Raw genomic sequence first — 27,750 nt, 5'->3', positions numbered from 1 at the left:
CCTTGGATTTATCCTGTATGGGACTCTCTGTGCTTCCTGGACTTGATTATTTCCTTTTCCATATTAGGGAAGTTTTCAACTATAATCTCTTCAAATATTTTCTCAGTCCCTTTCTTTTTCTCTTCATCTTCTGGGACCCCTATAATTCGAATGTTGGTGTGTTTAATGTTGTCCTAGAGGTCTCTGAGACTGTCCTCAATTCTTTTCATTCTTCTTTCTTTATTCTGCTTGTAGTAGTTATTTCCACTATTTTATCTTCCAGGTCACTTATCAGTTCTTTTGCCTCAGTTTTCTGTTATTGATTCCTTCTAGAGGATTTTTAATTTCATTTATTGTGTTGCCCATCATTGTTTGTTTGCTCTTTAATTCTTCTAGGTCCTTGTTAAACTTTTCTTGTATTTTCTCCATTGTATTCCCAAGATTTGGGATCACCTTTACTATCATTACTCTGAATTCTTTTTCAGGTAGACTGCCTATTTCCTGTTTGTTTGTTTGGCCTTGTGGGTTTTTCCCTTGCTCCTTCATCTGCTGTGTATTTCTCTGTCTTCTCATTTTCCTTAACTTACTGTGTTTAGGGTCTCCTTTTCGCAGGCTGCAGGTTCGTAATTCCTATTGTTTTGCTGTCTGCCCCCAGTGGCTAAGTTTGGTTTAGTGGGTTGTGTAGGCTTCATGGTGGAGGGGACTGGTGCCTGTGTTCTGGTGAATAAGGCTGAATCTTGTCTTTCTGTTAGCAGGATCGCGTCTGGTAGTGTGTTTTGGGGTGACCGTGAACTTATTTTGATTTTAGGCAGCCTCTCTGCTAATGGGTGAGGTTGTATTCCTGTCTTGCTAGTTTTTTTGGCATAGGGTGTCCAGCACTGTAGCTTGCTGCTCTTTGAGTGGAGCTGGGTTTTAGTGTTGAGATGGAGATCTCTGGGAGAGCTTTCACCATTTGTTATTACATGTTGCTGGGAGTTCTCTGGTGGACCAACGTCCTGAACTCGGCTCTTCCACCTCAGAGGCTCAGGCCTGACACCTGGCTGGAGCACCAAGACCCTGTCAGCCTCATGGATCAGAACAAAAGGGAGAAAAAACAGAAAGAAAATAAATAAATAAAATAAAATAAAGTTATTAAAATAAAAAAATTGTTAAAAATAGAAAAGTAATAAAAAGAAAAGAAACAAAGAATGAAGGATGAGAGCAACCAAACCAAAAACCAAATCCACCAATGATTAGAAGTGCTTAAAACTATTTTAAAAAAAAACCAAAAAACAAAAATGAACAGAGAGAACCCTAGGACAAATGGTAAAAGCAAAGCTATACAGACAAAATCAAACAAGGAAGCATACATGTACATACTCACAAAAAGAGAAAAAGGAAAAAAATATATATATATATAAAAATTTAAAAAAGGAAGAGAGCAACCAAATCAATAAACAAATCTACCAATGATTATAAACTCTAAATTCTAAACTCAGATAAACATAAAACCAGAAACAAATTAGATGCAGAAAGCAAACCCCAAGTCTACAGTTGCTCCCAAAGTCCACCACCTCAGATTTGGGATGATTCGTTGTCTATTCAGGTATTCCACAGATGCAGGGTACCTCAAGTTGATTGTGGAGATTTAATCCACTGCTTCTGAGGCTGCTGGGAGAAATTTCCCTTTCTCTTCTTTGTTCGCACAGCTCCCGGGGATCAGCTTTGGATTTGGCCCCGCCTCTGCGTGTAGGTTGCCTGAGGGCGTCTGTTCCCCACCCAGACAGGACGGGGTTAAAGGAGCAGCTGATTCGGTGCTCCGGCTCACTCAGGCCGGGGGGAGGGAGGAGTACGGATGCAGGACGAGCCTGTGGCGGCAGAGGCCGGCGTGACGTTGCAGCAGCCTGAGGCGCGCCACGCGTTCTCCAGGGAAGTTGTCCCTGGATCACGGGAGCCTGGCAGTGGCGGGCTGCACAGGCTCCCAGGAGGGGAGGTGTGGATAGTGACCTGTGCTTGCACACAGGCTTCTTGGTGGCAGCAGCAGCAGCCTTAGCGTTTCATGCCCATCTCTGGGGTCCGCGCTGATAGCCACGGCTGGCGCCCATCTCTGGAACACGTTTAAGCGGCTCTCTGAATCCCCCCTCCTCGTGCACCCTGAAACAATGGTCTCTTGCCTCTTCGGCAGCTCCAGACCTTCTCCCGGACTCCCTCCCAGCCAGCTGTGGTGCTCTAGCCCCCTTCAGGCTGTGCTCACGCAGCCAACCCCAGTTCTCTCCCTGCGATCCGACCGAAGCACAAGCCTCAGATCCCAGCCCCCACCCACCCCGGCGGGTGAGCAGACAAGCCTCTTGGGCTGGTGAGTGCTGGTCGGCACCGATCCTCTGTGCAGGAATCTCTCTGCTTTGCCCTCTGCACCCCCGTTGCTGCACTCTCTTCGGTGGCTCCAAAGTTTCCCTGTCGCCCACACCCCAGTCTCTGCCCACGAAGGGGCTTCCTAGTGTGTGGAAACTTTTCCTACGTCACAGCTCCCTCTCAGAGGTGCAGGTCCCGTCCCTATTCTTTTTTCTCTGTTTTTCCTTTTTTCTTTTGCGCTATCCAAGTATGTGGGAGTTTCTTGCCTTTTAGGAAGGCTGAGGTCTTCTGCCAGCATTCAGTAGGTGTTCTGTAGGAGTTGTTCCACATGTAGATGTATTTTTGATGTATTTGTGGGGAGGAAGGTGATCTCCATGTCTTAGTCTTCCACCATCTTGAAGGTCCCTCTCAGTGTTTTGTACTTTAACTTTGTGCTTATAGAAACATTAAGGAATGTAATAGCTCTGCGGGAGCTTTTAAAAGTATAATGCTCAGACTCTTCCTCTAAAACAATTAAACCAGTCTCCCGGGAGTAGATCAGAAAACAAATCGACTGTATTAACAATAGAGATGAACAAACTACTATTGTTTCAGTATGTTGACTCTTTTCTATTTATGCTTTATAAATCTTGAGTTGAGGTGCTACTGGCAGCACCAGATACCAGGTGTTTAACAATTCCTCTTTTTGAAAGTGATTCATTTAAAATCATAGTTTAGGATCATACTATTGATGCATCTTCAAAAATCTTCTGAGTAGCCTAGATTCTTATTAGCACTTGGCACTTTTAGGTGCTCCTACTTGAAAATATTTTAAAACAAGGCAACGGTAGGTCATATTGATAACATGAAAAGAAAGTCAAGCATTCCATTTTTTACTGAATAATGTTAGCTTTATTATTATAATAGAATACAGTATGACATAAAATTAAGAGCTTTTGCTAAACTCTGTAAAGCAATACATGCATCTGCCATAAACAACCTCGATTCATGTTATGTTTTATTGCCACTTCACTGCACTAAGGTGCAATAAACATTCAGTGTCATCTTTAAAAAATTTTTCCTGGGAGTTTACAGGAACTGTCCTCTATAAGAGTGTATCTTTATTTTCAAGGAAGACTTAACTAGTATTACATGGTTTAGCAAAGCACGGTAGAAAAGCTACATAGAATCATTTGTCTTTGATAAGTTGTGCAATCAATTTATACAATAGAATACTGTCCACATATACTAACAAACTAAGAAATGATAGAAATGCAGTCATTGCATAGCAGAAAGCAGACTAATAAGAAATATTCACATCTAATGAGTAAAATACAGACCAAATGTTTGCTATGAGGAGTCTGGAAGATAAAATGCTCTTAATAAACACATTAGATTAACGCCCCAAAATAACAAGATTAACAGCAACACAGAAGTTAGAGCCATATTTTACTTTATCTCTATACATGATATCTACACATGTTACCGAAGGATGAAATATCCTTGGTTCAGCCTTTATTGGGCTAGCTCATTGAATTTAGGCAGGACCATATCAAACAATAAAGCACATTTAAAAAGAAAACCAGAGTTTGTTTAGGAAAACACAAACTGTATTTTCCTGCATCATTGGATAGCAGCTTTTTGAGACAAACATTGCTCAAAACTTGGGTATGGATCCCAACTGTCTTATTTGGTAATTATGACGACAGGTTTATGTCATAGTATTCTAAATGTGGTTAGACCATAACCTGTGGATTCTGGACACTAATTTTAAATATCTCTGAAATTCTGTCAGACAAAAGGAGGCTTCAAAAATACCTTCTGCATAAATATTTATTTCTAAAACATCTGGGAAGTAATGAAACAGACTAGAATTTTCATAGGGAGTATTAATGGACCTCTTGTCATTAAAGCCCTTACGTAGTATGCCTACAAATATATTGCTACAGTATAAATGAAATGTAATATTACTCAATAAAAGCTATTTCCTGTACATTCTTTCATTTATTTTTATATTTAATGCTACATATGGTACAACACTTATTGAAATAGTTGGTATAAGCAAAGATAGCAATAACATACAGTTGATTTTCTAGCTCCCACTAATGCTTTTCCATTTTCTTTCTATATCACAAGAGCCTAAAATAGGGAAATGTGGGATGACTTGAGCAGATAGCAACTGATTTACTGCTGTACACTGGACAACAGTTTGAATTACAAGCTTTCTCTCCATAAGTAGATTTTATACCCATATATTGGAACTTCCATCTGATTCCTTCAGGCTGTTCTGGTCTTAAATGCAGGCTCTAAAAGGATTTCCATAGCATTTAGCAACATTCTAACAGCTAAGAGCGGTGAGTCCTACACAATATTTTAAGAACACAACCTTTAAAAAAGTAAAAAAATGTACAATCTCATGCCGTATATTTACATATATAATTTATATATTCTATATTTGTTTACTAGTCATAAATTTCAATCTAAAGCTTTTAATGTACTGTTATATAAAATAATACATTCAACAATTCTAGAGCTTGCAAAATATTTTTGCCCCTCTAAAAACATCTTCAGAATGAAAATCCAGTGATTATTGGATGCATGTGCTATCTGGATATAGACAGGATGGAAAATAAATCTTTTAAAATTGTTCTATTTAAATTTATTATTTCTTTTTTTAGTTTTATTGAGTGTGTATCTGTTAAAATGACTCCTCATTGAGTCTAGTGGTAAAAGCTCAGATGATAGTTAAGCAGCCTATTTAAAGCATTTGTCTCCATTGGATTAAATGTGCTTTACAGTGAGGAACTGCACATTTGCCAATGCAATTTCCATAAATTTTAAAATAGCACTTAACAACAAAATAATGCATTAGGCATTTCTTAAAAGGAGAAAGAATGGGGATCTTTAGCTGTGGAAACAGAATGTTAAAGCTATACATCGGTTTAAAAAACAAAACAGAAATGTAAGAAGCACATTGTAGTTTGTGTAATAAAGACATAGATTTTTAAAAATGCTTCTTCATTAAACATTTATAATTTATTCTTTTAAACACCTTCACATAAAAATATTTTTGACATATACAGTATCTTTTTTTCTAGAATATTTGGAAATATATATCTACAAATGACCCAGAGTTATAGAGTTAAGTTTGATTTTTCTTCTACTTTTCCTCATGTTTTTGGACCTACTTCCCCCACCTTTCCTCTCTCTTCCCTTCTGTCTCCTTCTGTCATGATTTTTCTCTCTTGCTCCCTCTTTCAGAATCCTGTCTCTCAGCTGTATGCTCTGCTCTGGACTGCCAGACAGGGGTCTGTTGTTCTTATATGAATTATGGAAATAAGGAAATCTTCAAATTCTTTAAGACAGAGGCAATAAAGCAGATGGGAATTACTGCATTGAGAACAGAAAGCAATTCCCAGTGCAGAGGACTGAACAACAGAATGTGAATGACAGGACCTATTGATGTGGGGTAGGGGCTTTTAGCTGAGGCTCTCTGTTTAAATATGTAGCCCAATAGACCAAGTTAAAGATTCCGAATAACAGCGGGAAGGCTATTCTTGACAGTCGGTCAATTTTGCTGACACTGTTAAAGGTTTTCTTCGGTTCTGGTGGTTTTGTTTCCGTCTTGACTTCTTTTGGTTCTATGGTTGCACTTTTAGCAATGGTGGCTAAGCCTGGGTCACCCCTGGCCAAATTAGGTGTGTAGCTGGTTGCTGTCGGAGCGTAAGTGTTATTTTTCTTAATGAGAGGATCCTTCATTTTCTTTGGCTGTAGAAGGAAAGAGTAAAAGTATTTTGTTTAGTAAATGGTGGGAAGCACGTTTATAAGTTGCTGAGCAAAGTGACCTTTACTTTAGAACTCAAACATGTGCTTTATTTAAAATTTAAGGAATGTAATTTACGACTGCATTTTGGGGAAAAATGAAAAACGCAGATACAAACATCTAGTTATAAGATTGACAAGTGACCTTGCAGGACATTTGTTCCTGTCCAAAATGTCCATAAGACAGTTGGTCCGTAAGACATTTGGTTTACGCCAAGTCCTTGAAATGTGCTCCTATCCAAAATGTCCATGAGCATATCGGATCCATGCCAAATGGTTTTGGACAGGATCAAATAACAAAGTCCTTTGGTGTGGACCAAACGTCTTATGGATGTTTTGGGCAGGACCAAGTATGACCACGTATCAAGGACTTTTTGGCATGAGCCCAGGTCAGACTAATAGAAATACCATCAGGTTTTTCCCAGCCCAAAATGCTTGGTGGTTGTTTTAGGTCACTAAGTTTTGGGGTAGTTTGTTTTGCAGTGAAAAATTGCTGAGCTAATTATTATTTGCTCCTTCTCCCCATGTTTCCCATGGGGAAATGACAAAGCAGGGGTAGTCAGGATACCTGAATTCAATTCTTGCTCAGAGTTAGCTGCTTATCCATGTTATCTGTGCAGTAATTGACAAGTGCAGTATTTCTTAGAGTTTCTGTCATACAGACATTTCTCAAAAATAAAGTGTATCATTGTTTAGAGCTATGTGCTCTGATACAGTTGCCATTAGTAACTTGTGACTATTGAGCACTTGTAATGTGGCTAGTCTAATTTGAGATGTTCTGGAAGTATAAAGTACACATAGGATTTTGAAGGCTTAGTATGAAGAATTTTTAAAAAGTGCAATATTTCTCCTAAATAATGTTTAGAATTATTTACATTTAAAGAGGATATTTTTGATATATTGGCTAAAGTACATTATTAAACTTAATTTTACTGGTTTGTACTTTTTAAATAAGGCTACCAGAAATATGTTAATTATATATATGGCTCACATTTGTGGCTCACTTATATTCCTGCTGGATAGCACTAGTCTAGAAGAGTGAGCCTTGTTTTTTTGTGCACACTAAATCACCAGTTAAAATTTTTTTAAGTGTAAATGTCTTGGGCACAATCTTGCATTTTGAATCAGAACTCCTAGGGAAGTGAAGCCTGATTATTGACATTGTGAAAAAACTACACAGAGAATGTTCATGAGCAGCTAAACTTGACCAACCAGCCTCGATATACTCTGGACAATCTGTATTTTTAATATCAAATCAGAATAAAATATTACTTCTAGAAGAGCTGATACTTCTCACTCACAAGGTGCAATTTTAACAGGTTAATTTCTTTATTATCCAACTCCATGACCTATCTGCTACCTTTTCTCCTCTCCAAATCCTTAAGCGTACATTCACTGGGACTTAAAAAAAAAAAAAAGCCCAGATTATTTTTTCTCCTAGTATTACACCATTAAAAGTAAGGTCACTTAGTCCAAGTATACACCCATTTCATAGTAAAGGCAGATTTGCTTAAGCTTTAGGAGGATTGACAGAAATTTCTATAATTATTTGTATAAAAATAAAATGAGTAAAATTGATTCTCTCTGAATGTGGTCCAAATGACTACAAGTCAAAAATTTATATGAATTATTTCAACACAAACAGCCAGACTGAACTTGTATTGAGTCCACTGCTTAGAAAATAGCAGATCTAATATTAAAGGATACATTGAAAAGCATGTATGTCCTTTAGATAAAATGTATATGCACTCTGATGTTTAAGAGAGGCAATGGGTTCTAATCTAAACAAAATTTGTTGAGTGACAGATACCTTATTAGATAAACTGAAATGAATAATCTGCCACAGGAACAATTCTTGGAGAAGAGTTTGTATTATTGGTAGATTTCGTCTCTCCCACTGCCAATTTATCATAGTACCCTAATACTAAGTTTTCTCAACTTCAGTGTTTTATTTCTTTCTTTCTTTTTGCAGCATCATGTTGAAAAGGATATTTAGAAATATCTGGTTGGTTTCTCAGGAAATAATATAGTTTTTTTCATTTCTGAAAATATTGAGCTCCCCCATATTCATCAAGAAGTTGGTATTTCTTTCAGCAATTAAACATATGAGGATGGATCTTAAGAAGGCTACTATATGCTTGCTTGAAAACATGATGCCCTATGGGGATTTTCTTTTTTTGTTGTTGAAGTTATACCATGTCAGAGATTGAAATTTTACCTCTCCTGAAAACACTCACCTGGTCACAGGAGAAATATGTTATTTATTCTCTCTGAATGTCAAAATGAGACCTGGATCACACTGTGATCAATCTCCTTATTATAAGCTAATTAAACTGGCAAAGCCCTGGGGAAGATTTTTACAGAGACATAGATAAATTATAAAAAATATTCTCTTTCTCATTAGGATGACAGATATGGGCATTATGTATATGCATCTATCTATCTATCTATCTATCTATATATATATATATACATAAAAATATATATATATAGAGAGAGAGATGTAGATATGACCATACCTATATCTATATATGTACACTGAATAACACGGACTGTAGATTGATAGAGATTGAAATATGTTATTTGAGACACAGCACTTGAAAGACTAACATACGGTCAGAAAGAGAGAAATACAAACTCAACTATGAGCTCACCAATGCCTCAACCCAAATTCTATGCTTTCCAGATCAAGTTCAATTCATCTAACAAGTCATTGACAACTGATACTGATGAGCCACAATCAGAAAGACATTGGCCTCTTGCAGCATGGAAAGAAAGGATTAAGATAGAAAAGCAACTTTTCCCAGTGCTTGCATTTCATTTTTCAGTTGCATGTCACCGACGTTTGCATATAATTAATTCTGAAGAACTTTAATAGAGTATGCCAGTGATTCTAAGATGTGCATTTTTTAAATGTCCACATCTATGACTTTGGGCTATGTCTTACAATTGGTAGTGTCTTATGATCACTCATCTTCAGTTTTGGTGCTCTTTCCTTTGGGACTGCCCTTCTGTTCTAGGACAAATGGAGGCCATCAATGGCTAAGGTAAGTATTAGACAAAACGCTGTCTCCACTCTCTCACCCCTTTCTCCAGCTGGTAAATGCAGTCCCTTTTGTCTTGTCTCCTCTTTACTGAACCTGAGCCAAGGCTCTTGATTTGAAAATTCAGAGATTTTTTTATACTGGGCAAGGATGTTTCAAGGCAAGGTGAATTTTGAGGACTGGTTCTGGCCCATTTTGGTTGTGATAGTGCATCTGATACAGAACCTTCTATGCTGTTGCTTGTGTACAAGATCATTGAGGTGTTCAACTGATTCACCTGTGGCTGAAAGGTAAAGCTCAAAGAGCTTTTGCTTGGCAGCATATTTTCTTTCTTATGTATACGTATATTAGTGGTACATCATATAATCAGTAACACTTTAGATTCTATTAAATGTGGTAGATGTTTCCAACACAAAGGATCCTCTTTTCTAGTATATTTGTGGAGCTATGGGAAAAACATCATTAAATGGATTTCTTTACTATACACCCTCTCAGACTTTAATATACTGTGACTTGGTGACAGTATGCAGAATTATTCAAGTGTATTTGACCACAGAACTGTATATTTAGGGACTGACTCAAGACACTAGAATTCTATATTTGCTGTAGAGTGATTCCTCCTAGATTACTTCTAGATGTCTTAGAATCTCTTTGTCTCTGACTTTGCCCTTCTTTCCACCATCCCAAGGCTCCCTTGCATTTTGACATATTTTTCCTTCAAACCCCAGAAGTAGAAATATCCTCCCCAGCTGTGCTTTATTTATTTACTTATTTATTTTGGCTGCACCCTGCAGCATGCAGGACCTTAGTTCCCTGACCAGGGATGGAACCCTCACCACCTGAATTGGAAGGAAGAGTCTTAACCACCGGACCATGGGGGAAGTCCCTCCCAACTATGCTTTAAAATCCACTCTAAAGTAGGTTCTAATTGAGAAGAACAGTGATATTCTTGACTTGATAATTTTCTACAGTGAAGAATTTTTCTGTGAATTCTGTGTGTTACGTTTCTTAAAGCAAACCTCTATTTTGGAAAAAGAAAATGTGTTTCCTACCCTTTAGTGAAAATTAGAGATAATGCATTTTGCAAGCTCAATTCAATTGAGCCATTAAAGTAATAACATTTATGACCAAAGTTATTAGGCTTGGAAAACAACCAGAAGACTATAATTTTCAAGTTACAAAAATTATAATGGCATAATTGCTCCTAATGTCAGGTTTGTTAAAACTGTTCTCACATCAATGGGGACCATAGGAAAGCATATTTGAGGAGAGATGTTTACCTTTGTGTTTCTCCTTTATCTCATTCCTTCTACTCTGAACATCTATCCACTGAAACAACCTTTCCTTAGCAATAACAAAATTCTCACAGCACTTAATCATTTGTGACATAAGAAACAAAGAATCCTCTTTACCCTCTCTCTGCATTCTTCATCCATTCCTCCAAGTCCAAACATCCCATCCTATATGTTTAAAAAGACATAATAGTGCTATATCACAGGAAATATTAAAGCATTTACCTTTTCTGGAACCACACTTTTGCCATCCCATGCATAACCTCTTTTGGTGAAATAGTTTACTGTGGCAAACTCAATTAGAGCTGAGAATACAAAGGCATAGCACACTGCAATAAACCAATCCATAGCAGTTGCATAAGCCACCTTAGGGAGGGAATTTCTGGCACTGATACTCAAAGTTGTCATGGTGAGCACAGTTGTTACTCCTGTAAAGAAAGAAAGTGAATTTGTAGGTTCATACTACAAACTTTCATCACTGAGGTCAGCCTACTTATGTAAAGGGAAACACAGACAGAGTGTGTTTTCAAGTTCATCCCATTTTGGTTTGGGATGGATGAGTTTTAATTTAACCCCAGTGTAGTTTGCAGTTCATGATATGGCAGTATTGATGGAGAGCTTTTGGAGGGATAAACTCCTCTGCTGTTGAGAAGCTGTTAATAAGATAGTGAACTCCTGTAAATAGGCGTCTTGAACATGGTGTCCTGGGTAGGAAAGGAAATAATATTCCTTCACTGTCCCCAACTCTAGAAAAAGGAAAGCAGGTATCTTCACTGTCCTTGATCCATAAGTAATCTCAGGATCCTCAGCTCTGTTTAATATTCTACCTGTGTACTTTGAATATACAATCCAAGAAACCAATAACTTTTTGATAATTCATCATTGATAGATAATTAAATTATTTTAGGATAATATCTTGTTACATTATTAACTCTTTGGCCTTTATACTATATTTTCCTGATTCTTCAAATAGCTACTCTTTTGAAGATGTTCCTGAAATAAGTTGCATGTAACTTGCTTGAGGTCACATAGCTCAGAAGTAGCAAAACCAAATTTGAACACATTCATCTGATTCAAATGTCCACAGTCTTACTCTCTCTGCCCTATCTTCCCTATTCTGTGAATCTATCCCTACTGATTAAAATCACCTATATTCAAAGCAATTTTCAAGTCAGTTGCTTTTAGTTTACTTAGATTATTATATGAGTTGGTATGTGAATGATGACATCCATTAATGTTCATTTAACAAATTAATATTATCAACCTACTATATGTAATGCACTAAACTAGTTAGAATACTGTAAGTTCCCTTTTAAGCCATTTGAAAATGTATGAAAAAAAATCACAGGAACCCAGTGGGGGTGGCTTAGGTTGCATGGTGTTGAAAAAAATCTTAACCTCTTCCAGTAACTAGTTCCTCACTACTTCTTAGCTCTATAGCCTTGAGTAAGCGAGTTAACTTCTAGGGCCCTCAGTCTCCATAACTGTAAAAGTGATGATTTAAACTTCATTCTCTTGATTGTCTACATCATTGTTGAAATTCTAAGAGAGGAAAAGTTCTGCACATTTACAAGATTATTTGAGGATTAAATATAATAATATGTGAAAGCATTTTAAAGATAAGTAAATTATTGCCACAGAAGATATTGTCATCCCATGTGTCTAAAACTCATACCTATGATTCCCCCTTTTGATTAATTTTAGAGAATCAGCAGGGTTACACAGCTGGTAGGTGGCTAATTTTTCTAAGCTGTTTTAAACCATCCAATATTCCCTAGTTTCCGCGATTATCAAGATAGATGATCTTTGTAAGTCTATTAGAAAGTGATAGGACTAAGAAGAAACACTGAGATTTTTATTAACATATTTTTGATACATGGTCACAGTTGTAGGAAATAGACTTACTATGAACATTGGAGGTGTTGCAGAAAGTTCTGGGGCATTAACCATATTATGTAACCAACAAATGGTTTAAGGAATATTGGCGGGAAAATAGCCCCCAAATTTACATATCAATATTAACTTGAGCAAAGAGCAAGGTAATTAAATGTCAGTATTTGGAGAACAGAGCAACCCAGTTTCAAATCCCAGCTCTGTAACTGCTGAGTGATGTTGGGAAAATTGCCTCACAGTTCTGAGCTTCTGGATTTTTTGTAATTATTCCCTTATAAATTAATTTTAATAAGTCTAACTCAGAGGGCTATTGTGAGTATTAAATAAAATAATGTAATAAAGTGTTTAGCACTTAGCCTGATACTTACTAAGGACAAAGTTAATAACATTTTTTAAGTTTTTGGCTGTTTTGGGTCTTCGCTGCTGCACTCAGGCTTTCTCTAGTTGCGGTGAGAGGGGCTACTCTTCGTTACGGTGCATGGGCTTCTCATTGCGGTGGCTTCTCTTGTTGCAGATTACGGGCTCTAGAGCGTGGGCTCAGTAGTTGTGACTCGCGGGCTCTAGAGCACAGGCTCAGTAGTTGTGGCGCATGGGCTTAGTTGCTCCGTGGCATGTGGGATCTTCCCGGACCAGGGCTCGAACGCGTGTCGCCTGCATTGGCAGGCGGATTCTTAACCACTGTGCCACCAGGGAAGCCCCAAAGTTAATAACTTATTATTGACAACTTCAGTCCTTTTGGATAAATCCCCGCTAAAGTGAATTCCATTTTTTATTTGAATTTTGGTTTATGTGGGCAACCAACTGTTAAAAGTAATTGGGGAATGAGTGTTCTTAAAAAAAATGTATCCATAAATTAAAAACAGTTAAGAATAACATAAAGAGAGGTGTGTGTGTATGTGTGTGTGTGTGTGTGTGTGTGTGTGTGTGTGTGTGTGTGTTGTCTTACAATTCCTGCTATAGGGAAAAGGAAAAAACCAAAAATATGTTGAGTATCTATTAAGTTTCAAGTATTGAGCCCGACAATTTCCAAATTTTATTTTATTTTATTTTTCTCACCTAATCTTTTAAATGGCACTATTTTATTTTAATTGTACTCGCATTTTATAGGCAACTGACACTTAGAAGACTGAAGATTGAACCTAAAACTTGGGTCTATCTGGCAGCAAAATTACATGACCACAGCCTCCAAATGAGAAAGAGCATGGAAGTTCAAGAAGATGATGTTTTAAGACATGAAATGGCTCCAGCTTTGTTGCATTTTGGATGCCATTTAATAAACTGTTATAAGGTACAACTTTTGCTTTATTTTTTCCCTTTGGTATTTTTTCTTTAAATACCCATGACCCTCTCAGGCATTCCCCACAGCTCAGAGGAATGTGCTGAGCGCACACTAGAAGGAATAGAGACGTGTACTAAATAAATGTTAGAAGGCTGAAGGTCTCAGAAAATTGTATTTGTGATTTTATTGAACTTAAAACATTAGAAATATATAACTTGATACACAGAAACACTTGCCATGGTTGAGTTTACAGATATGCAGTTATGTTTACCAAAAGGGCATGAGTCATCTGAGATAGCAGACTTTTGAAAATGTTAAGAACAAGGTTTTTGACTTATAAAACATTCCAAAGTGCTTTAGGGGATTTCCGAACAGGAAGGGTAGGATTTGTTGGGGACCGAGGCGGGGTAAGTGAGCATTTTAAAAAATCATTTTCACTATAGTGCTGGGCTCATTCTACAAAAATAAACATAAAACATAAAGTCCATGTCTTTTGTTCTCATTTAAAAAAAATTCAAGTGAATAAAGGGCTCAAACTACATACACATACAGAAGTGAGCATCTGACAAGAGTTCAATCTTCAGTTCTAATAAGTGGCGTAAACACTAGTTAATATTTACAAATTGTGTTAAGGGAAAAAAAGAGTTTTAAATGAACTACTCTATTGCTCTGCAGGTGGAATCATTCTGGGTCTTGATTTAGCTGTGTTCTTAGGCTAATGTCACAGCAAAGATTTCGTGGTTTCCAACCCAGAAGCACCTTGCTAAGTTCAGAAGAAAAGATGTTTTTCTGGGCCCTTGTAACAGAGTCTTGCTTTTTTTTCCTGAGATGACTGATGCCACATGGCATATTGTGCATATTCTCTGCACAAGAATAATCCTCAGTTTAGATTGTAAGCACCTGAAGTCTTCTGTTTTGTAGTAAAGGGTTTTAAACATAGCATGTGCCTAGTTGATATTTTTGGAATGAACCTTGACAGTTGTACCTTTCACCAATTATATATGTGGTTATAATTTCCAGATGAATTATGTTGCCCACGACAACCCTGTTCCATGCCTTGTCATTGCAGCAGGCAGTACATGGGTAGTTGTACCTCATCATCATTAAGCGCACAGACTCTAGAGCTAAGAGGCTGGGTCTTACTCCAGACTTCTTCACCTCATAGCTTCTGAACTTGGGCAAGTTACTTAATATCTCGCTCCTTAGCTTTCTTGTCTACACCACAGGGATAATATTAGAGAGGATTCTTTTAGTGTTAAATAAGATAATATAGGGTTGTTTCATAGAACAAAGCCTGATATAAAAGCATTCAATAAGTATTCTGCATGATTTTATTGTTATTCAAATTTTAAGCTCCAGAATTTAACATTCATGAAAAGAATGGTTTATATTAGGGTAACAGCTACATTCCATGCATAGAACATAGTAGGACCTCATAGTAGATTTCAAAGAAAAAGTCAGTGATTGAATGAGTGAATGAATGAATCAGTAAGTTTTTGGTGATGAAATCTTGTTTTCATCAGTCTGAAAAGTACACTTAAGACAGTGTACTATGATACAGGCAGGAAATACCTGTTTATATGAAATACAAACTTCTAAAATTATAAATTAGGGAGTGAGTTTTCCTATTAGTAAAAAGTTATTACCCTTTAAACATTTTTCCATTAGACTGACTTAAAGCATCTAAGGCATTTAAAATATTTTCATAGAAAAAAATATTTGTAACTCTTCAGAAGTGCACACATTGGGTAAAATGAGATATTCCTGTACTGGTATCATGGTCATCAATGAGTTCTTTCTACATAAGGACCACTTGCTTTCATATATGTAAGGAAGTAGTTCTGCTGATACTATATTTTCTCAGATTCTCAAAAAATACACTGACACATGATTCTAAATGTATGATTTAAGTATTAATGTTTTAGAATCATTAGATTCTAAATGATTCTAAATGTATGATTTAAGTATTAATGTTTCTATGTGTGCATTTTAATCTATCACATGCATTTTATGCCTGCTTCATTCCATTTTTCTCCTAAAATAGCAAATCAAGTGTTCATTAATCCCATCGATTAACATGCACTAAAACAGCTTGCTATTTTTAAAAAAGAATTTTTTTACAATCATGTCATAATGAGAATGGTAATTCCTTGAACATTCCTATTGTACTAACTTCAGATTTCAATGTATTATTATTTTTTTCATTCTATCTGCAATATCACAGATATGATACAACTTGCCCTCCAGACCCTTGCATGGGCGTCTTGATTGGCACTTACCAAAGACAGTCCTTGCTGGTACAGACTCTCTGTTGAGCCAGAACGAGACTTGGGAGAGAATAACCGTCATTATGCATGGCAGGTATGTTTGAATAACAAAATAGCCAATCTTTCTCTTCAGGTGGAAATGAGTGGTCATAACAACATATTCTCCTGGAGGGTGAAACAGACAGTAAGGTGAGCAATTTGACTTTGAAAAGAAATTATCTCTGAGTTTTTCCATCAGCAGCAAGAACCTGGAGGTTAGACATAGCCTTTCTCCACGTGACATCTGGTAAGCTTTTATCCAGGGAAGAAAAGAGACATTTAAAAAACACACCATAACACATTACTGTATATAAAATAGATAACTAATAAGAACCTGCTGTACAGCACAGGGAACTCTACTCAATACTCTGTAATGGCCTGTATGGGAAAAGAATCTAAAAAAAAAATAAAGAGTGGATATATGTATATGTATAACTGATTCACTTTGCTGTACACCTGAAACTAACACAACATTGTAAATCAACTATACTCCAATAAAAATTTTTAAAAAAACCAAACACCAAAATGGCACTGAGGATGAGATTGATGTGCCAGAGATATCATCGATTTTCTTATGTCCTAATCCCGGTACCTGATACATTTAAGAGACAAATCTGAGCATATATTTACAGATTGGCTTTAATAACCCTGAAGGCAATGTGCTAGATCCTGATGATGTACCACCCGTGGATTAGAAGACACCAGATCCCCAGTTTGTCCTCTGCAGAAAAGAGTCAGGCTGTCTAATGGAGGAGCTTTGGTGTCCAAGTCAGGGGAGTTGAATTCCAGCCCCTGCACTTTCTTTTGGTAGCTCTCGGACCTGGGATTTGGCTTACCCTGATTATCAAAATGAGAAGAGTGTGATAGAACTCTCAAAATTTGTTTTGAGGAGCACCTTCATCACAATCACCTGGGAAGATTTCGAAACATGCAGCTCTTCAGGTCCCACCTGTACACACAAACCATTCTTTAAGGTGAGGGCAGAAAAATCCTATTTGTCACTAGCTTTTGAACTTGTCCCAATTCCTAGACCAGTCTGGGAAATAATGGAGTAGCTAGGAACTCTCCATGGTCTTTATATATGTCAAAGTCTGATTTGATTAGAGGCCCAAAGAAATAAACACACAACCCAAATTGTAGGAGGTGTTTTTTGTTTTTAGTTGATGTTATTTCTTAATTGCAAGTCTTAGAAGTTTTTAGCTTTACTCACTCTGAATATATACTTAGTTATCTGTGTGTGGGTAAGAGAAAAATAGGTGTATTCTTACTAAGAAAATATTGCTTTCTGTGGTATTCACATTTCTCTATCTTCCTCCTTCCCTTCAACTCCAAACTTTTCTCTCTTCAACCTGTGATTTATGTCTCAGCTCATGGCCATCCAGCTTCAGCCCCTATAATGTGGTTAAAAGTGCTCATGATCTCTTAATATCCATAACTGAACATCTCAGTCTTAAAGGAGATCTCAATCTTCAAGCCCACTGACCACCTTCTTTGTAGCACTAAAAATTAAGCAATGCTGACTGCCCCTACCATCTTGATAGCACTCTCTAAACTCACATTCTCCTTTTAGCTCTCATTTTCAGTTTCTTTTGCTAACTCACTGGATATTTCAGTCAGAGAGTTATGAGTTCTTCCTGTCTCTTGGGCACTAATATTCATCTTTCTGCAAAGCAAATGTAGAGGTTCCTGGTATAGTTCTGTCTTTAGCTGTCATCTCTATTTTTTTTTTCTTGACTCTAATGAGGAATTTTCCTTCTCACCCCTGCTCTTAATGTCATTTTTATCCAGATGGCTGCGGGAATCTACATCTCTAAGTGACATTGCTCTCAAAAACCACTGTATTTCCAAATATCTACTAGACATTTCATAGCTACTGATTTTTCATTGATATCACCAACTAAATATGTTCAAAAGTGATATTACTTAAACTTTTCCATAAAAAATAATGACTAGCATATAGCAGGGCTTCTTTTCCACTTAGCGTCCATTTCTAAATTCATGGCACTCTCATCTGTCTATTCACTCAGGCTATTGATAAAAACCTGGAATTAATCCTTGGATGTTAAGTAGGACTTCCAAAAGAGAGAGAAAGGAGTCAGTTGATCATCACAATTTTAATTTCACCTGTGCAGTATCTTTCAGTTTATCTCTTATCTCATGGTCATTGCTCTTATCTCCTTTGCAGATTTACAGTGTAAATCTACCATAATCTATGAACTGTCTTGTTTGTCTCCAGTCAGGTCCTAAACTACAATTTTCCCTAAATTTGAGGTCAGAGTGATTGTTTTAAAGCATACGTACATACCTTAAAACACCTTAATGGATTCCCATTATCCACATCAGGGTTTCTCAACCTCAGTACTACTGACATTTCAGAACAGAGAATTGTTTATTGTGGGAGCTGTCTTGTGTAATGTAGGATATTTAGCCACATACCTTGCCTCTTGCCCACTAGATGCCACTAGTAGCCACTCTCCTTTCCCACAATGTGATAATCAACAATGTCTCCAGTGTTACATACTAACAAGCAAACTCCCTAACCAGTATTCAACACTCTCCACATCCTAGCTCGGATACGCGTTTCAGTATCACATCTCATGTCTCACCACACATTTTCATATCTCAGTAATCTGATCAACAAAATTCCCTACTTGACCTCTTCTATAGCCGAATATTTTGTTCATATATGGGTTGGGCTCAGTCCATAGTAGAAGAGGAAGAAATGTACTGTATGGGGAGACTTTATTAGCTTTAGAAGCAAATGAATTTGGGTTCAAAAACCAGATATGCTATTTTCTTGCTGTGTAGCCTTAAACTCTCTTAAACTCTCTGATCCTCAGTTTCCTCATTATAAAATAGTGATAAGTATATTGTGGGGAGAATAAAGAATAAGGGCTCTAGTTAAGATCATTCTACATAAGAGTTTTAAAATAAATTTTAGTTCCTTTCTCCATTTTTTTCTCTCATTTCTCCAGTCAGAATTGGTAGAATTATTGGTAGAAGAAATGCCCCCTATACTCTCTATAGTAGGAAATCATCGATATATTCATTTATGTTTTCATGATTGTTATTAATAACACTTGCCATTTACTGATCAATATTAAGTAACTTCAAATTTATTTACAGCTTCTGTTTACACTTATAAATATATTGTATACTTTTAATTTTAGTTATTTATGTACTTATACCCCTCCACCAAACTGAAAGCTAATTAAGAAGAGAGATAGTTCTTTGAGTATAGCATGGCTTTACATATCCTAAATATTCAGCACCTGCCTATGGTAAAAAGGGATGAATGAGGCTTAAGAATACTCATTGCAATTAACATCCACTAGTATCTCTTTTTTGAAAGGTAAATAAAATGTTATCTAATTTTTTTCTATTTTCTGTAGATAAATTGGATAATGTCTCCAAGGTCATCTGAAATAAACAAGTGATTCAAATTTGAGAAAAATGCAAAAAAACACATTTTTTCCTGGGACTCTGCTAAAATGTAGCCTTGGGTAGACATAGTCAGGTTACATCTCACCTCCCAGGAGTACACATTATTATTCCTAACCATTCATTCAATTGTAGCCTGCAAAATGTCATCAGCTCAAAGAAAAAATTCCATCTCTCATATAATGCCAGAAAGGTGAGTGTCTATATATATTCCATTATCATCTTTTGTTGTTCACAATGTGACATTTTAGGAAGATTCTGCAAAGATTATTTTTTTGGAGAAGCTATCATGTGACATTATATTTGTTTTATAAACCGCTTCCTCACTAACAAATTAGAAAAAGTAGAGGAAAACTTCAAATCTTTTGACGTCGCCTTCCTGAATTAAACAAAATCTAAGAAGTTTTGGTACAAAATGTTGATGGAAGAAATTTTCATATGTTGAGGTATGGGGAAGTCATTCTGGCTTATACATGATTTGGTTGATACTTATTGCTAACCAGAACAGCCTGTCTTGTGGCCTATCAAGCATGCATTGTACGTCTACTTTAACCATTAAAGAAAAGAATGCATTTAAAAATCTAAATGGAATAACTGAGGTTCAGGCATCCAAAATGGATCTGGGTGGCCATTGTGGATGTGGTTTCAGATATATTCCTGTATCACTGAGAATTTCAATTTTCTGAACTCTACCAGACTCAAGGACACCTCTAGCCATTCTCAAAATAATATCTGCTAGCAGCTGCCGGCTGCAACCTTATGGTCTCAAGTTCTCCCCATGTAACTATGCATCCATTTCGGACCCCAACCAACCCTTGCTTAATAAACATCCTTACTTCTTGCCAGCTACATCTATAATTTCTGACAAACAACTTATGTAATTTTGCAGTTTTTGCCTTTATAAGCCTCTCCCATTTTTGTAGTCTGGCAGAGCACAATTTGAGCACTTCTTGAATCTGTGTCTCCCAGGCTATAGTCCACAGTTTGGCTCAAATAAAACTTTTATGTATTCTTATTATATATTATTTATTGATTATTTCCATCAATAACATTTAAATAAGGAAAGCAAAAGGTGGCAAAATCAGAATCACATTTTAATCGTTTAAAAATGAAAGAAAAACACAACAAAGAAGTCATGTAAATTGGATTGAAAGAGTATCTCTAGACATCAAGTGCTTATGCACTAAGCATGTCAAATTATTTCCCTCTGATTTAACAGTCTAGAAGAATTGTAATTCAAATATCCTTGCACATCATGTAACCCTGAGGGAAGCTTGTAAATTAGATGTGACAATATTTCTTATACATCACAATGCAAAATTAAAGAGAGAGAAGAAAAGAAGTAGGAATATAATTTTGTAAAGCAGCATTGAGGGTTTCTTTAGATCTGGCTTTCATCCTTTACTTTCTTAAATGTTGGTTACTTAGAGTAAATTCCTTGCTTAACTTTATCTGACTTCAGTTTTCTCATTTATTCAGTAAAAAGGATAGTGTGCTACTTAACTGTTTCCTGGGATGCTGTGAGGATAATACGAAATAACAGATATGAAAGTTCTTCTAAAAAAGTCTGAGTCACATACAGATTTACAGTGTAAAAGTAGAAAGGATAGAAATGTATTCTCTAGCTCCATTCATTTCTTTAACAAAATTGTAGTGGATACTGATTCCATGTAAAGCTATCACTTTCCTTTCAAGTATTCTAAATTTTGTGTTTTCTAAGATGCTACCTTTTTCAAAGGAATGAGGAATAAAAAATGTCATTGAGGGAGGGGCTGGTATTTTAATATCTGCTTCAGAGAATACTGAAATAGAAATAAGGAAACAATGGTTATAGTTCTAGGCCACTTAACCCCTCTGGACCTATCTCCTCATCTGAAATATGATTAGGTTGACCAGATGACTATGTAAATCTCCCTCTCCACCTTCCACCCTACAAACCTGTTTTCACATCTTATGGTTATATTATTTCTCTGGAGATCATGTATTAGGCTGCAAAAATAGAAGTCCTGAGGCTCCTTTGGTGAATGTCTATCACCACTGTTGCTCCCTGGTCAGTGAAAACAGTTGCTTTCCTCATTCATTTCAACCCTGCAGAGTCATCCTTAACTCATCCAGAGAAGACTGTTTCTAGGAAAGAGGATCTTATAATTTTCCCTGGTCATCCATTCTAAGAATAAACAATAGTCATTCACAAAGAGACATTCTTATTAGACAAAACTCACCTACGTTTCCTTTGATCACACCTGTCTATTGACTTAGGTAAATATGACGACTTTCCAGTCATCATTGTTGTGTTTTAAAAAAGCATTTTATATTACATTCTTCTTATTTTATAGCCATGATATAATTCTTATACCTAATGCCAAATTTAACAACTTTGCATCTCTGTATAAGTCACATTGTCATGGCCCTTAATTACAATTATAATTTTTGTGTGGGCTTTCCTTAAAGAATTCCTTAGGAAGCATAATGTGGTATATTAGAATGAGTCAGGGGGCCATGGCTGCGGTCTAGTTTCAAACCGCCCTCCCTCATACTTCAAGAAGAAATGACTTCTTCTTAGGTGTCATCATGTAGCTTTCTTGTACTAACTTCATCATTATTATTAATAGTAATATCTAATATTTATTATATAATTTTTACATGTCAGATACTCTGGTAAGCAGTTTACATGCATTTTTCTCATTTCAATTTCGCAGTAACTCATGAAGTAGATCCTCTGATCATCTCCAAATAGTACAAGAGAAAGGATGAATAGATAAAGGTCACACAGTTAATAAGTGGTAAAACCAGCATTCAAAACCTCACAGTATATCTCCAGGATCCACCCCTTAAGCTTTGTGCTATACCACATTGTTGCATTTTCACATGTCTATCTTGCCTATTACTAGTGTGTCATATGGTTGAGAGCACACACTCTATAGCTAGACTTCCCAAGTTCAAATCCCAGCTCTGCCACTGCCTAGCTGTGTGACCTTGGAAAAATTATTAAACCTCTCTAGGCCTCAATTACGTCCCACCTGTAAAATGGAGATAATGATAATACCTACAACCTCGGACTGTTGTAAGGATTAGAACAACACAATGCATATTAGCTACTTATATCACTCAACCATGAGCTTCTTGAGTTCAGGAACTATGGGTCCTTCATCTCTCTTCTCCAGGCCCAATCACAGTGTCAAACAGAGTAAATGAGCAAATGGTTGAAGGAATAAGTGAATAAATGAATGGACAACAGAGAATTGCATCGGATGTGAAAGCTGACTAGACTCATCCTTCTGTGTCCTTGTAACAAGTTTGCTCTGCCAGGTGAATAAGTCCACTTCAAACTAAGTCTCCAACTCATTTTTCCCCCCAAACTGATGGCAGATTCCAATGAAGGGACTGTCCCTCTAATATGTTTGCACTGAGAAAAATCCAAGTATTGGATTGAGCCTCATATCTTCCCTCCTATGGCACTGAAGTGATCTAGAGGTATTTGACCTGAAAGAGGTCACTGGTAGTGTGTGTGAGTGAGTATCCACACATGTGCTGGTTACATGCAAGTGAGGAAACACCTTCTAACCTTCTAGAAGGTGATCTGAATTGCTTCTCTCCCACAGAGAATTTTAAGGTAGGAGAAGATGCTTTTTATCTAATCATTCTCAATGTGTGTGTACTTTTCTGCCACCATTCCTAGTCTTCTGGCAGAAACAGGGAGATAATAGCACTCAATGTCATTTATCTTAATGTTTTCAAGGCTCTATAGGAGATGTGAAATATGGGATTGAAGACCTTACAAAAGATCTTTGTTTCTTCTCATAGAAATGTATCAAGGTGGATTTTTGATGAGCTAAAGGAGACCCAGAGGAAGGGTAGTTCAGGGTTTTAGTGTGGAGGGGAAAACATACATCAAACTGAGCTCCCACATTTGAGAATTTGCTCTTTATTCTCCTCCCCCCTCCCCCCATATCCATTATTGGAATGACAAGGAAAAGATCTTATTTTGTACAGATAAACTTGCAGCTCTAACATGAAATGATGACTTTTAATAAACCCAACTTATGAGGTCCAGCTAGCTTGGTGGTGGTGGGTTGGACCACTCTTTCTCACCTATTGCCCTTTTGGGACTGTATATCTTTTCTGAGTAACAAGAATGTAGGTAGGCTGATTTAGGAAACCAAAAGTGAAAAAGGTCTCCAAGTTCATCAAACTAAGCCACTCATTTTGCAGACATGGGAACTAGAATATAAAGAGGGATACAGTGACACACCAAGGTCACTAGCATTAGAATAGAATGGAAGCACTCCTTCCTCCCAGCAACCATCGTATATATTTGTCCTATTGCATGCATGCTATTGCACTTGAAATACTATTTCCCTGACATCCTCCAACCTCCATTCTAATGATAGTAGGGAGAGAATTTCTTGAGGGAAAGTTCTTTGTCTATTATTCTGAATGTCATGGCCTAGAATAGTGATTACTTGGATCCCAATAAATACAGATTGACAAAATGAAAGTCAACCCCTGCAGCAATCCTTCCTTGATTACCCAGGCTGGATTCATTTATTTTTTATTCATTAATTCAAAATATTTATTTAGTGCCTCCTGTTTCATCTACTGTAGTAAATCATAGGGATACGGAAGACAGACACGTACTTGCCCTCCCAAAAATGTTAATCACAACACTTACCACCCATTTTGATAACTATAGTTTGTGTTTGTCTTCCTTTAGACTTCAGATTTCATGAGAGCAAGATATGTGTCTTGTCTATCATTGACTGTAGTGCCTGCCACAATATCCAGTTTATGATAGCATTCAAGTTTTAAAAAGTAAGCACTGCTCATTTTAGTATCTTTTCCAACATAACTTGGTGAAGAAGAAAAATTTTCGGTATTTTCCATGCTCTGGGATGTTTTCAGGACAATAACAACAGCTACTGCACACCATTTTGAGCATCTGCTGTATAACACTCTGCTTCGTGTTTTATACTATCTCATCTTTAATGCAAAATTACAGACTCACCATTCTTAGAAGAGAACAGAGTTTCTAATTGGATAAATGACCTTCCCAAAGTCACCAGGCTTCTAAGTGGCAGGACTAGGACTTGAGCCCACATCTTTCTCACTGCAAAGCCTAAGACATTCCCACTACGCCATGTGCATTTCTAAGGTAGGCAAAGCTGAGAGAAAATCTTCTCCATTTTTCAAAACAAGAAACATAAATATTTCAACTTCTATAGTAGCCATGGATGCTATAAAGTAAGCAAAAGACAGATCCTGTTAAGCAGCGATTATCCAATAATCAGAGTAAGATATATTGACCTATTACTTGAATTTAGAATGGTCAGATTATAATGATCGTGGTACTAATATAAAGTCTGAAATGTAAGGAAGGAATTTTCCTGAGAAAAAGAGCAGTTCTGCCTTTACATATCACTTGTCTTTTTTTTAGGAATTACAAATCAAAGTGAATGAACTAATTTCAAATTTTAAATACAGTCATAAAATTGTTGATCCTTGCTAAGCTTTCAGTAATTGAACATAATTAAAAATATTGGGATTAAGGGAGTACATTTTCCTAATTGTTAGAATCCAAATTTTATTTATAATTATCTGACCCTATGATCACATATCCCTTAGTCACAAAAGGGATACCTGCATAACTAAACTCATCTTATTTCTTGAAACAACTTCAAAAGTTTAAAATTTTAGATCCAGCTGCTTGATAGTATCTGATCTAATTCTGAGTATTTCATTGGTAAAACAGTTACAGTACCAAGAAGGATGGTGGTCCATCTACTTTTAATTCCAGTATGGAGTGATCAGTGTAGATTTTAGCTGTGGAAGATCCTTGGCTAGAGTTACAAATGGATTTGTGGGGAAAAAAAGGCTTTTTGGTATCCTATGTGTAATGATTGCCGCTAGAAATTTACCAAGATTTATTGAATCATGACAATAAATGGGGCCTAGATGATATTAATAGCTAACATTTATTAAGAGTTTTCTATGTGCCAGGAAGTGTGATGATTACTCTTCATGGATTTAGTTCATTCCTTCCAACAACGCTGTGAGGTGACCACAATTAACTGGCAAGCTGGAGGAATAAGGATTTAACCCATATATTCTTCTCCAGAAGTTCACATGTCTAAATACAATGCTACCCTGATCACATGGAACTACTTCTTCATTTTGTAAACAAACAAACAACAACAACAACAAAACCCCCCAGAGACCAAAAGGCATTAAATGTCAAATTCAGGGTCATGGGTCTATAGAGTTTACACTAGCTCCCAGTCCAACTGTTTCCCAGTTTAGTGCAGTTTTCACTCTCTCTACTTGTGTCATTGAAGGACTAAACTGAATTTGCACATTCTTACAAAAACTTCTTCTGGTCCTTCTCCCCTATCTAAAGTAACTAAATGGCACTTACCTGTGCTAGACTGAACAATCCCAGAGTCTACTGTTTGTCCAAGAAGATCGTACTGGTTTAGGCGTGACCCATCTTCTGCTACAACCACTGAGCGTGCTGGCTCTCTGGTCCACTCATAAACAACTTCCGCTCTCGTGTAAGCATCTAAAAGGAAAGAATGGAAGATGGTCCATGTGTTTTGCCACTTTGCTTCTCCTAGTTAGTTGGTGTGTTCTATCAGTTTCATATTTTCTAACACATGGTTCCAGAGGTCAGCCTAGGAAAGGAGAGCCCATATCCCTTAGTTTAGGAAAACTGAGACACATTTTCCTGATTCATTCAGTTATCTGTTCACTCATAACAAATGGTATTTAAGCATCTACAAAGGACTAAGTACTTTGCTGAGGATACAGCAGTGAACATAACAAACACCTGATCTTGTGGAACATGCATTGCAGTAGTGGGGACAAAAGCAGAGAAGCTAATGAATACATAATTCAAGTAGTGTTAAATGCAGTAAAGCCATATACAACAGATATGAGAATAGAGAATGAAGGGGATGGGGCCTATTCTAGGTAAGGGACTCAAAGAGGTTCACTGAGCAAATGATATTTATACAAATACATGACAGAAATGTGAGAGGGAGCCATGTAAGTCTTGGGGAAGAGTACGCTGGATAGATGAGCTAACAAGTTTCTTCCTCCAGGGCAGGTAAAAGCTTGACATATTTAACGAAGAACAAGAAGACCAATGTGGCCAGAATGAAGAGTTGAAATGAGGTTAGAGGCAGTAGCCTGGGTCCAGATTATATCAGGCCAGGGGAAGGTCATGATAAATGTGATAACACTGGAAATTTTACTAAGCATCCTTTTTTTTTTTTAACATCTTTATTGGAATATAATTGCTTTACAATGGTGTGTTAGTTTCTGCTTTATAACAAAGTGAATCAGCTATACATATACATATATCCCCATATCTCCTCCCTCTTGCGTTTCCCTCCCACCCTCCCTATCCCACCCCTCTAGGTGGTCACAAAGCACCGAGCTGATCTCCCTGTGCTATGTGGCTGCTTCCCACTAGCTCTCGATTTTACATTTGGTAGTGTATATATGTCCATGCCACTCTCTCGCTTCGTCCCAGCTTACCCTTCCCCCTCCCCATGTCCTCAAGTCCATTCTCTACATCTGCATCTTTATTCCTGTCCTGCCCCTAGGTTCTTCAGAACCATTTTTTTTTTGATTCCATATATATGTGTTAGCATACGGTATTTGTTGGTTTCTCTTTCTGACTTCACTCTGTATGACAGACTCTAGGTCCATCCACCTCACTACAAATAACTCAATTTCGTTTCTTTTTATGGCTGAGTAATATTCCATTGTATATATGTGCCACATCTTCTTTATCCATTCATCTGTCGATGGATACTTAGGTTGCTTCGATGTCCTGGCTACTGTAAATAGTGTTGCAAAGAACACTGTGGTACATGACTCTTTTTGAATTATGGTTTTCTCAGGGTATATGCCCAGGAGTGGGATTGCTGGGTCATATGGTAGTTCTATTTTTAGTTTTTTAAGGAACTTCCATACTGTTCTCCATAGTGGCTGTATCAATTTACATTCCCACCAACAGTGCAAGAGGGTTCCCTTTTCTCCACACCCTCTCCAGCATTTATTGTTTGTAGATTTTTAGTTGATGGCCATTCTGACTGGTGTGAGGTGATACCTCCATTTTTAAAGAAAGTGTGATTTTACTTTCTTTTTAATTAATTATCCTTCTCATAGATATTTGCTATCATGATGATGAGGAAGAGGAGGAGGAGGAGTACCATATAGCTCTTTCCACTTCTCAATCATTCTTATTTGTCATGTAACACTTTAACCTAGTCATCCTCCTATAGGAGAGGTTAGGTCATAATCCTGATCTTTAATTCAGGAAGGTTAGAAGAGGAGATGTACAGAGTGAGAGAGACAGAGAAGGAGAAAGAGAAGGAATT

General features: G+C 36.9%; 1 protein-coding gene across 1 annotated transcript in view; it reads right to left on the bottom strand.

The window, feature by feature from the left end:
- Positions 1-5,422: 5,422 nt before the first annotated feature.
- Positions 5,423-27,750, bottom strand: part of GABRA1 (gamma-aminobutyric acid type A receptor subunit alpha1) — a 53,767-nt gene continuing 31,439 nt past the window's right edge. Inside the window, exons 6-9 of the mRNA XM_059919606.1 lie at positions 25,779-25,922; positions 15,899-16,051; positions 10,673-10,875; positions 5,423-6,057 (exon numbers count right to left, since the gene is read on the bottom strand). Of these exons, the coding sequence (XP_059775589.1) occupies positions 5,746-6,057; positions 10,673-10,875; positions 15,899-16,051; positions 25,779-25,922 (812 nt within the window). The 3' untranslated portion in view covers positions 5,423-5,745. The remainder of the gene's footprint in view (positions 6,058-10,672; positions 10,876-15,898; positions 16,052-25,778; positions 25,923-27,750) is intronic.

The sequence above is a fragment of the Balaenoptera ricei genome, chromosome 3 (assembly GCF_028023285.1).
Source record: "Balaenoptera ricei isolate mBalRic1 chromosome 3, mBalRic1.hap2, whole genome shotgun sequence".
NCBI lineage: Eukaryota > Metazoa > Chordata > Mammalia > Artiodactyla > Balaenopteridae > Balaenoptera > Balaenoptera ricei.
This window is presented reverse-complemented; position numbering and strand designations above follow the sequence as displayed.